At 41.7% G+C, this 12111-nt stretch overlaps 1 protein-coding gene across 1 annotated transcript in view; it reads right to left on the bottom strand.

Moving 5' to 3' along the window:
* The window catches only part of LOC108713440, a 31026-nt gene extending 22755 nt beyond the window's left edge, over nucleotides 1-8271 (bottom strand). The window contains exons 1-5 of the mRNA XM_041589587.1: nucleotides 8021-8271; nucleotides 7579-7911; nucleotides 5187-5510; nucleotides 2284-2382; nucleotides 822-1277 (exon numbers count right to left, since the gene is read on the bottom strand). Of these exons, the coding sequence (XP_041445521.1) occupies nucleotides 822-1277; nucleotides 2284-2382; nucleotides 5187-5510; nucleotides 7579-7911; nucleotides 8021-8126 (1318 nt within the window). The 5' untranslated portion in view covers nucleotides 8127-8271. The remainder of the gene's footprint in view (nucleotides 1-821; nucleotides 1278-2283; nucleotides 2383-5186; nucleotides 5511-7578; nucleotides 7912-8020) is intronic.
* Between the last annotated feature and the right edge of the window lie 3840 nt (nucleotides 8272-12111).

Genomic DNA, 12111 nt, shown 5'->3' with positions numbered 1-12111 from the left:
CGCTACAAGCTGTGCCCATTACACAGGTTATAAAGTAACTAAATCATGTTACAATTCAGATTCCTTGATACATATTGGGGAATAGCACCTCACTGATGGATATTTGTCTCCTTGTTATTTGTGCAAATTCACAGGCTAATTCTAGATGAAATTGGGGCTCCCACCTGGGGAAGATCAACTGGTTTATTAATCACATAAGGGCTCTTACACATGAGCGTTTTTGCCTGCGCTCCCCTGCGTTCCATTTTTCGGCGTTCAGCCACAGGGGAGCGCAGGAATAGACGCATTTAATTATTTCAAATGGGGCTGTACTCACACAGGCGCATGTAGGCGCCGAACGCAGGAAAAATGCAGCATGTTGCGTCTCAACCTGCGTTCGGCGCCTACATGCGCCTGTGTGAGTACAGCCCCATTTGAAATAATTAAATGCGTCTATTCCTGCGCTCCCCTGTGGCTGAACGCCGAAAAATGGAACGCAGGGGAGCGCAGGCAAAAACGCTCATGTGTAAGAGCCCTAAGAGGGACACTGGGAATTCCCCTTTTTTTACTTCTTTGTTTTATGAACATACGATGCAATGATGAGCCCTCCAGGAATAACATTTGTAGGACAAAATGGCTAAGAGCAAACAAGGCGGCTAAATGAGCAAGAATTAAATGGGAGAGAGCAGCACCAACGAGAGGCAAAAAGGTGTTTTACTAAATTCTGAGAATGAAAGTTTTCCAGGAAAGCTGTAAATGGAAGGGAGTCCCCTGCACCAAATACTCTGCATAAAACAATGGTTATGTGACCAAGAAAGGGATTGAGTAGAAAATATTTTTACCTTTCATCAGTTTCAGCCGACAGGACTCAGAGATGGGAGAGATCAGAGTAATGTGAGTGACCTGCACTGTCAGTTCTGCCCCATCATCTTTGTGCATGTCGGGAGTTATATGGATTGTGCACTGACACTTGGAAATGCCCCTTTTATTTGTTCTTATTACATTAACCATTTCCACTTGCAGCTGCCTCTGTGCTGGGGGCACAATAGTCTCCCCATTTCTCAATAACTGTTCCATCTCTGTCGTGTCCCGTCCGTCTGTGTCCCGTGGGGCAGAGGAACCAGTTTGTACCTCAGAATTCCATGAGTAAATTTCAGCTCTTTTCCTCCATTTTCTTTTCAAATATAAAGTAATATGGACGGGTCTGGGCCGAAAACCAGAGATCTGGAAGGACAGAGTCGCCTTTTTCTCATGGAGCAAAAGTTCTGATCCCGTTATTGGAGAAAGTCTGGGCGGCTCTGTAATAAACAAAGCCATTTACTGAAACTTAATGTAACAGTGAGAGGAGAGGGTTAATCCTATGGGACGACCCAATGATCATTCTCTCTGTATTGAAACTTTATTACACAGAAATCATTTGTTTTGCTTAAAATATTTACAAGTTTAAATGAAAATGTCTTCAGTCTGAACTGCCAGAAATAAATGAAAATGTAAAACCCATGTGTCTGCCAGTTTCTCACCCCTAAACTCACAGTATAACCCCTCTCTCACCTTTTCTATTGTGAAGCAATGGATTCTGGGGTTTGAAGTAGGGATGCACCGGATCCAGGATTCGGTTCGGGACTCGGCCAGGATTCTGCCTTTTTCAGCAGGATTCGGATTTGGGCAAATCCTTCTGCCCGGCTGAACCGAATCCGACCCCTAATTTGGGGTGGGAAATTGCGTGACTTTTCATCACAAATCAAGGAAGTACATTTTTTCACCTTCCCACCCCTAATTTGCATATCCTAATTTGCATATGCAAATTAGGGGTCGGATTCGGTTCAGTATTTCGCCAAATCTTTTACAAATATAGTGATAATCCAAAATAGTGGATTTGGTGCATCCTTAGTTTGAAGACCCTCTGCTATTTAGAGAACTTGTCTTCCACATACTATGGAAAGCACTGGGTATTTAAGCCCCAGAATCCATTAATTCTCAGTGGAACAAGTGAAGGGAGGGGTTACATGACACTGTGAGCCTAACGGAGGTTGGGAAATGGTTCTTCAGAGTATCATTGTTTTTATCAATCTGAGGATTTAGCTGTGTGTGTAACAATAATACATTTATATTTATATCTGTCCCCCCTTTTCTACATACCCCCCCCCCCCAACTGACTGAGATCATGTCACACAGGGGAGGAGGAGAAGGGATATTTCCCCTTTAAGGGACATTATTGCTTTTTTTTTCATTTTTTATTTCTTTCATGCCAGTTCTCTTAGATCTAGTAATAATGAAAAATGCTAAATATTTGATAGTTCTTACCTTTTTTCATAAAAATGAAATAGCCACAAGAAATGCCTGCCACCAGTATCACTGCAGCCAGAATTCCGAACACAGCTCCGATTATTTTGGAATACCACTCTGTAACGGCAGCAACATATATATTTATATCTACTCAACTGCAGAGACCATAGACTTAAACAAACTAAATGTTATGATCTGTATAGATAAGAGCCGTACGGAGCCAAACTTACCCTTAGAGAGTAGAAGGAGAGCCCAACCTACCCATGTGTTTGGAAGGTGAACAACCCCTTTAACCTTTCAATGTGAATATGGATCAGTGAAATCCAGGGGTGAGACCCAGGTATTATTTTATTATGTTCTTACCATGTGTTAATGTTATCTAAAAGGGACAATGTAAACCCCATTTCAACGTGACAGGAATGAATAGGACTTGTGATGAACATCATTTTTGCCAATTGTCTTAATTAGGAAATTTCTATGGTTTCCATTATTTTTTGGCACTTTATTACCAATCCAATGAGAATCTACTCTATAATGGTAAGAAATAGAAACATATTTTTTATTATTAACATGTATTTATATAGCGCCAACATATTGCGTAGCACTGTAAAGTAAATGTGATTATACAACTACATCACATGAATTACATACATAGAATATATGGAGTAACAAACATCACAATCAATACTGGTACAAAAGGTGAGGAAGGCCCTATGCAAAAGAGCTTACACTCTAAAGGGAAGGGAGTAATACACAAGGTGTGGGAGTGGGCAAGATGGAATTAAGTGGGTGAGAAATGTGGTACTGTATGTGGTGTTGTGTTTGGTAGTTAAGCAGAGTGAGGGGAGGCTTCTCGAAAGTAGTGCGTTTTCAGAGATTTCTTGAAAGCAGAAAGGTTGGGAGAAAGTGGGACAGACCGTGGGAGAGAGTTCCAGAGGAGGGGTGCAGCCCTTGCAAAGTCTTGAATGTGAGCATGTGAGGAGGTAATGAGAGAAGAGTTGAGGAGCAGGTCAGTAGAGGAGAGTAGTAGGCGAGTGGGTGAGTATATAGAGATGAGTTCAGAGATGTAGGGTGGGGCAGAGTTATGAAGTGCTTTGAAAGTCAGTGTCATTAATTTGAATTTGATTCTGAAAGGTAACGGAAGCCAGTGCAGGGATTGACAGAATGGCGAGGCAGAGGAGGAGCGGTTGCTGAGGTGTATGAGCCTCGCAGCAGTGTTCATTATGGACTGGAGAGCTGACAGTCTCTGGAGGGGGAGGCCAATTAAAAGAGAGTTACAGTAGTCTAGACGCGATATGATGAGAGAGTGAATAAGAATTTTGGCAGCATCTTGGGTGATAAATGATCGTATTTTGGATATGTTCCTTAGATGGAAGTGACATGATTTAATAAGTGACTGGATATGAGGAGTGAATGACAGGGCAGAATCTAGGATAACCCCAAGGCACCGGGCCTGGGGAGAGGGGGTGATAGTGGAATTGTTAACTATGATGGATACTTCCGGGATGTTACTGGTGTTAGTTGGAGGAAAGAGAACCATTTCAGTTTTAGAGAGGTTTAATTTAAGGTAGCGTTGCGACATCCAGGTAGAGATAGCGGACAGGCAGGAGGAGACACGAGTTAGGAGTTCTGGGTTGAGATCAGGAGATGAGAGATAGATCTGAGTATCGTCAGCATAGAGGTGGTAGTGGAAACCATACGAATTTATTAATTTGCCAAGGGAGGAAGTATAGAGGGAGAATAGTAATGGTCCCAGGACAGAGCCTTGAGGAACTCCAACAGAAAGAGGTAGGGGAGAAGATTATACTCCATTGTAGGAGACACTGAAGGAACAATTGGTGATGTAAGAAGAGAACCAGGACAGGGCTGTGTCACGAAGGCCAAGTGACTGGAGGGACTGGAGGAGGAGAGGGTGATCTACAGTGTCAAATGCGGCTGAGAGATCAAGCAGTATTAGTAGTGAGAAATGGTTGTTGGCTTTAGCGGTTAAAAGGTCATTAGTTAGTTGAGTCAAATATGCCAAATATACCATCATTATATATCACAATATGCTAAATATAAACCAATTTCCTAAACTTGGTCCCAAGCTCACACTAGGGGGCACATTTACCTAGGGTCAAATATTGAGGGTTAATTAACCCTCGATATTCGACCATTGAAGTAAAATCCTTCGACTTCGAATATCGAAATCGAAGGATTTTGCGCTATTCCTATGATCGCACGATTACACCTTTCGATTGAAGGATATTCCTTCGATCAGGAAATTGTTAGGAAGCCTACGAGGACCTTCCCCATAGGCTAACATCGGCCTCGGTAGGTTTTAGGTGGCGAACTAGGGGGCCGAATAATTTTTTAAAGAGACAGTACTTCGACTATCAAATGGTCGAATAGTCGAATGATTTTTAGTTCGAGTCTTTCGATTCGAGGTCGAAGTAGCCCATTCAATGGTCGAAGTAGCCATATTCGACCATTCGAAATTTGAACTTTTTTTCCTCTATTCCTTCACTCAAACTAAGTAAATGGGCCCCTAGATGTCCTTGGTGGAGCACAGACTGAGCCTGCTAGCTAATGTGTCTAAGTCAAAGGCTCCTATAACAAGAGCTGCTAGTCACTGTGTACATCTTATTCATGGGTTTCTTTTCCAACTTCACTAAGGGTTCTCTTTCCCTTCAAGCACAAACTTTTTACTGGGGTCTTATGCCCCAGACCCCCAAGAACATCCACCAATGGCATGAGACTCAGCCCTGTGCTCCATCCCAGGGTTGGACTGGGGGTCCCCCAGTCTGACCCTGCTCCCTCCCCTTTTTTACAATAACTTCCCCAGGGCCTATGGGAATGTATCTCTCCTCCAGGGCACAGGTATATTTACTAACAATAGTTACATTCCTTACATATATTTTATACCTTCCACCAGTACTTACCCTTTACAGACAGAATAAAATCAAGAACAAGAGAGTTTCCCAGGGATCTGTGGGATATGATACAGGAATACTTTTCCCCATCATTCTCCATAGAAGGCTTTAACATCAGCTGACTGGTTGTACTAAAGGTTCCGTCCTCATTCTCTAGCGGCTCATTGGTGGAGACTCCTTGGTGCAGAACAACATGTTGAGTGACACTGAGATGTTTTATCCACTGGAACTTTATCATTTCTGGGTAATAATTATTGGCGTGACATGTAACCCCCCTCTCTGTTCCTTCCTCTATAATAACATCAGAGGGCACCAGCCTGGCACTGGGTTTAACTGCACAGGGAGACAAGGGACATTGGGAAAAGCTCAAGTAAAAAGTAGAGTAATACAGGGAAGTACACACTTGGATGTAAGGACTTATCAATATCTAACCTCCCTTCAAAGGAATGTAATTTTGAATGATGTATTTAATATTATTCATATTAAAATTGTACACAAACCATAAAGTATTGACTTAAAGGGATACTGTCATGGGAAACCTTTTTTCTTATTTTTAAAATGAATCAGTTAATAGAGCTGCTCCAGCAGAATTCTGCACTGAAATCCATTTCTCAAAAGAGCAAACTGATTTTTTTATATTCAATTTTGAAATCTGACATGGGGCTAGACATATTGTCAATTTCCCAGCTGCCCCAAGTCATGTGACTTGTGCTCTGATTCTGCTGTACAGCAAGTTGGAGTGATATCACCCCCTCCCTTTTCCCCCCCAGCAGCCAAACAAAAGAACAATGGGAAGGTAACCAGATAGCAGCTCCCTAACACAAGATAACAGCTGCCTGGTAGATCTAAGAACAGCTCTCAATAGTAAAATCCAGGTCCCACTGAGACACATTCAGTTACATTGAGTAGGAGAAACAACAACCTGCCAGAAAGCATTTCTCTCCTAAAGTGCAGGCACAAGTCACATGACCAGGGGCAGCTGGGAAATTGACAAAATGTCTAGCCCCATGTCAGATTTCAAAATTGAATATAAAAAATCTGTTTGCTCTTTTGAGAAATGGATTTCAGTGCAGAATTCTGCTGGAGCAGCCCTATTAACTGATTCATTTTGAACAAAAAATTTTCCCCATGACAGTATCCCTTTAATGAAATAGACCAGTCCATTAGGCAACTCTATAATGGAGCAACTAAAACGCTACATTTCAGACGTGCAAACTTTGTCAGTATAATAAGGGAATCTCTGCAACATATGGGAAAGAATTTTGACTGTGTTACAGTAGGTGAATCCTGACTTATTCTAAAGGCCCATTTCTTCTGGTCGGTTGCTCCACGGGTAACTTGGAACTAGGGATGCACCGAATCCACTTTTTTGGATTCGGCTGAACCCCCGAATCCTTCGTGAAAGATTCGGCCGAATACCGAACCATATGCATATGCAAATTAGGGGTGGTAAGGGGAAAACATTTTTTACTTCCTTGTTTTCTGACAAAAAGTCATGCAATTTCCCTCCCGCCCCATAATTTGCATATGCAAATTAGGATTCGGATTCGGTTCGGCTGGGCAGAAGGATTCGGCCGAATCCGAATCCTGCTGAAAAAGGCCGAATCCCGAACCGAATCCTGGATTCGGTGCATCCCTACTTGGAACTCATTTATGTTTCATATTATCTGCCCTTTTATAAACCATTTAAGGTTTATTCCCTATGATGGAATCCATGTTTTATTCCCAGTTGTGCTTATTGATGATAAGATCTAGTAATAATAAAGGTGACCTCCTTCCTGTTCCCTTTATGTAACAGCTCTTTCCCCATAAGGGCCTCTCTCTAGTAGATCAGTTTATCTCTTGTGCCTTTGTTCTGGCCCTGCACTTAGGGGCCGATTCACTAAGGGTCGAATTTCGAAGTTAAAAATACTTCGAAATTCGACCCTCGAATTGAAATCCTTCGACTTCGAATATCGAAGTCGAAGGATTTAGCGCTAATCCTGCGATCGATCGATCGAAGGATTTTTCGATCGAACGATTAAATCCTTCGAATCGTTCGATTTGAAGGATTTTAATCCAACGATCGAAGGAAAATCCTTCGATCAAAAAATCACAGGCAAGCCTATGGGGACCTTCCCCATAGGCTAACATTGACTTCGGTAGCTTTTAGCTGCCGAAGTAGGGGGTCGAAGTTTTTTTTAAAGGGGAAGCACTTCGACTATCGAATGGTCGAATAGTCGAACGATTTTTCGTTCGATTCGTTCGATTTTGTTCGAATTCGAACGAATTTAACCAATTCGATGGTAGAAGTACCCAAAAAATACTTCGAAATTCGAAGTTTTTTCATTCGAATCCTTCACTCGAGCTTAGTGAATCGGCCCCTTACTGTCTGTATTACACTCAACTAAAGGCCACTTACCTGACACCTCCAGAGAAGATCTCCCCTCTGCCCCCTCATTATTATAAGTAACAGTGCAGGTATATTGTCCCTCTTCATTCATTTGTACCTGCGGCAGGTACAGCCCAGCGTTGCCTTTAATCAGACGAACGTCTAATTCTGATCCAGTCCTGATGGGGTTGGGGGAGCCTCTGTCATAGATATAAACTGGGTCAGATCCCCGGCTCCAATGGACAGAGAGAAGCTGTAGATCCAGTTCTGTGCTGCCGTATCCACTGATTGTACATGGGATAAACACATCTTGTTCCTTCACTACTTTCACTGCTGAGTCGCTCACTTTCACTTCTAGTGTTTCTGAAATGTAAAAGCAGCAAATGATAAAGCCAAAGTGCCACCGGGCTGAGTGTCAGTTTATAAAGACAGGGCTGCAGACTGGGAGGAGGAGGAATAGTCCAGTACTTACCAGTTCCCACCAGTAAGACCAGTAGAAAGCAGAATAGGACGGGGGGATTCAGGCTGGTTCCCAGTTTTTTCTCCATCCCTGGGGGTCCCATCTCGTGTCGGTTCATTAGGGCCCCAGTGGGTGATATTTCTCTGTGTTCTTTCCAGTACAACTCAGACCAAATGGAATTTTACTTTCAGTTGCAGCAGTTTGAGGAACAAGTTCTACAGGTGAGATGCCAGGAATGTACAGCGAGTCCAACTACCCCCACACTACACCCACCGCCCCATAAATTCATCAATCATTGTGCTCTTTATTTGAACACAAAAATCTTGTATATTCCAGCGCACTACTGAGCCAATGTATCCACTGAGTGCTTCTATACTTTATATATATATAATATACGACTACTGGGCATGGAACAAACAGATAAACTGCAGAGGAGAAAGTGTTTCCAGACTGACTGACACAACAGGTTTGGGGCCCATTAGGGCTTTTCTCAAGTGTCTTTTCTCAGTGGACCCCAGACATGTTGTGTCTGGCAAATTCTTTCTCCTCTGCGGTTTATCTACTTGTTTCACTGCTCCCCTTCCATTTCCAATAGTCCTGTGCCCTTTATTTATATCCTAATATTTATATAGAGGCAACACATATCTGCAAAGATTAAATATCATTCCCATCTGGTCCCCCAGTGGAGCTTACAATCTAATTCTATCACATTCCCACTCGTTTTTATAGGAGCCAATGATCCTGCCTGTATGTATCTGGGGTGTAGGAGCAAACAGGAGTATCAGTAGGATCCTACACAGACACGGGGAGAACATACAAACTCCTCGCACATTGTGCAGAACTATAGGTTCCATGCAGGAGGCTGCCACTTTGCACAGTGATTTGTCTAAACTGGGAAACTGGGCAGCAAACTGGAAAATGAGGTTCAATGTTGATAAATGCAGGTTATGCACTTTGGCAAAAATAATATAAATGCAAGTTCTACACTAAATGGCAGTGTGTTGGGAGTTTCCTTAAATGAGAAGGATCTTGGGGTCTTTGTAGATAACAAGTTGTCTAATTCTGGGCAGTGTCATTCTGTGGCTACTAAAGCAAATAAAGTTCTTGTATAAAAAAGGGCATTAACTCAAGGGATGAAACATAATTGTGTCTCTTTATAGGTCCCTGGTGAGGCCTCATCTGGAGTATGGGGGCAGTTTTGGACTCCAGTCCTTAAGAGGGATATAAATGAGCTGGAGAGAGTGCAGAGACTAAGTGCAACTAAACTGGTTAGAGGGAGGGAAGAGTTAAATTATGAGGGGAGACTGACAAGGTTGGGGTTGTTTTCTCTGGGGGAAAAAAGGCGCTTGTGAGGGGACATGATTACATAGTTACATAGTTACACAGTTAAATTGGGTTGAAAAAAGACAAAGTCAATCAAGTTCAACCTCTCCAAATGAAAACCCAGCCCCATACACACACCCCTCCCTACTGTCACATAAATGATATATCCCCATATCTATACTAACTATAGAGTTTAGTATCACAATAGCCTTTGTATTATGTCTGTCCAAGAAATCATCCAAGTCCCTCTTATAGTCATTAACTGAATCATCACCCAGCAGTGCATTCCCCAACCTCACTGTCCTCACTGTGATCAACCCCCTACTCTGTTCCTTTAAATGCACAGGCGGATGGTGATTTTTTTGTTTGGGTAGGCTAAAAAATGGAAAGTATCTACAGTCATATGAAAAAGTTTTGGAACCCCTATTAGCCTGCATAATAATTTACTCCACTTTCAACAAAAAAGATTACAGAGGTAAGTCTTTCATTTCCTAGAAACTGGGGTGTTTTCTTAAGTGAAGCAGTATTCAGTTGTTTGAAATTAAATCAAATGTGAAAAAACTCACTTGGAAATCTACAAAGACATTTATGCAGAGGGACAAGTACAATATTCTGGAGTCCCCCGACTTGAATATCATGGAAAATCTATGGGATGATTTGAAGCAGACTGTCCATGCTCGGCAGCCATCACATTTAACTGAACTGGAGAGATTTTGTATGGACCAATGGTCACAAATAGCCACATCCAGAATCCAGACACTCATCAAAGGCTATAGGAGGTGTCTAGAGGCTGTTACATTTGTAACTAAGTATTGATGGAATATCTCTGTTGGGTGCCCACATTTATGCATCTGTCTCATTTTGTTATGATGTATATTGTATATTTTCTGTTAATCCAATAAACGTGATGTCACTGCTGAAATATTACTGTTCCCATAAGGCAAGTTATATATTAAAAGGAAGTTGCTATGACAAAACAAAAAAATGACAAACAAAACTCCAAAGAATTAAGAGGGGTTCCCAAACTTTTTCATAGGACTGTATCTGCAATGACCATCAATACAATAGACTTACCAACAATGTTTTTTTTGTCACACACATGTTGATAACTCAGTGCAGGGGAACAGAAAAAAACTTTTTTTTAAAACAAATGATGTTGGTCTTTTAAGGTTGCATTTTTTCCCACTCTATTCAGTCATGTTAGATGCACACCTCCCAACATTTTGGAAGTAAAAAGAGGGACAAAAAATTTTTTTGCACGTAGAACAGCGATTTTTTTGAGCACGCCCCTTTCTGTGGCCACACCCCCTAAATTGTTACAAAGTATCTTATTTGCACCTGTTAGCTGTTCTGGGCTCTCTGCTAAAAGCCAATTAAGTGAGAAACTTTGTTTCTTTTTCTGGCTGTTCAGTGCAGAGAAAAGAGGGACTTTCCAGTACAAATGAGGGACTGCGGGTTGAGCTGTCAAAAGAGGGACTGTCCCTCCAAAAAAGGGACAGTTGGGAGGTATGTAGATGGATTCCATATCTTATCTTACATTCAACTCCCAATATGTCATTTTTTTGTCCTCACACTTTTGTTTGTTGTTTCTATTAGATGCCATCATGCCCAGCCCTTGTCAGCATTAGCCCCCAGCAAAAACGTCTCCAGCAAGGCAGTTCCCTTACACCCCAGCAGAATTCTATCTCTTACACACTAAACACAAACTATCATTCCCTGGTAACATAAAGCCATACAGCCCCAAAGGATCTTGATCCCAGACTTTTTACACACCTTCACTTCTCTACATGGGATCCCCAGTTCAGTGATTTCTCCAGAAAGCTGAAGTACATTATGGATAGATTATTACAGTCTAACACTTGCATCTGTTCACATGTTAATGTTGCTTATTGAAGCTGACAGTTGCCACGACAATGTAAGTTTTTCACCTGCTGACTCCCTGAGTTTTGTAGTTAGTTACTTGTGTAGCATAATGATTAGGTTTGGGGAGCCTTAGCCTTCCCCAGCCTTCATTAAAATCTGTCTATGCTGGATAAATCTCCCCAAACCTGTGCAACTAAAGAGTTAAAAGAAACTCATCCTGAATAAGTTATTGTTATTGGAAGGGGTTTCTGGCACAAAAGATAATAGTCACTGGCAGTTCCATTGAACAGGGAGGTGTTATCTGAAACTGTGACGGTGGGATACAGTCGTTATTGGGACCCTTGGGACCAGGTGACACTTTCACACCTTTGTCAGTTTCACTTAACACCTCCCTGTATAGTTCAGTGGAACCATTGTGATTGGTTTTCTATAAAGGAACAGTTCAGTATAAAAATAAAAATTGGGTAAATAAATAGACTGTGCAAAATAAATAATGTATCTAATATAGTTAGTTAGGCAAAAATGTAATGTATAAAGACTGGAGTGAGTGGATGTGTAACATAATAGCCAGAACACTACTTCCTGCTTTTCAGCTCTCTAACTCTGAGTTAGTCAGTGACTATAAGGGGGGCCACATGGGACATAACTGTTCAGTGAGTTTGTAGTTGATCTTCAGCATTCAGCTCAGATTCAAAAGCAACAGATATGTCCCATGTGATCCCCCCTCAAGTCAATGATTGGTGGAAAGCAAGAGCTGAAAAGCAGGAAGTAGTGTTCTGGCTATTATGTTACACATCCACTCACTCCAGCCTTTATACATTACATTTTTGCCTAACTAACTATATTAGATACATTTTTTATTTTGCACAGTCTATTAATTTACCCAGTTTTTATTTTCACACTGAACTGTTCCTTTA

Source organism: Xenopus laevis, chromosome 4L, assembly GCF_017654675.1.
Source record: "Xenopus laevis strain J_2021 chromosome 4L, Xenopus_laevis_v10.1, whole genome shotgun sequence".
Taxonomy (NCBI): Eukaryota; Metazoa; Chordata; class Amphibia; order Anura; family Pipidae; genus Xenopus; species Xenopus laevis.
The sequence above is the reverse complement of the archived record's forward strand: the minus strand, read 5'-3'. Positions and strand labels throughout refer to the sequence as shown.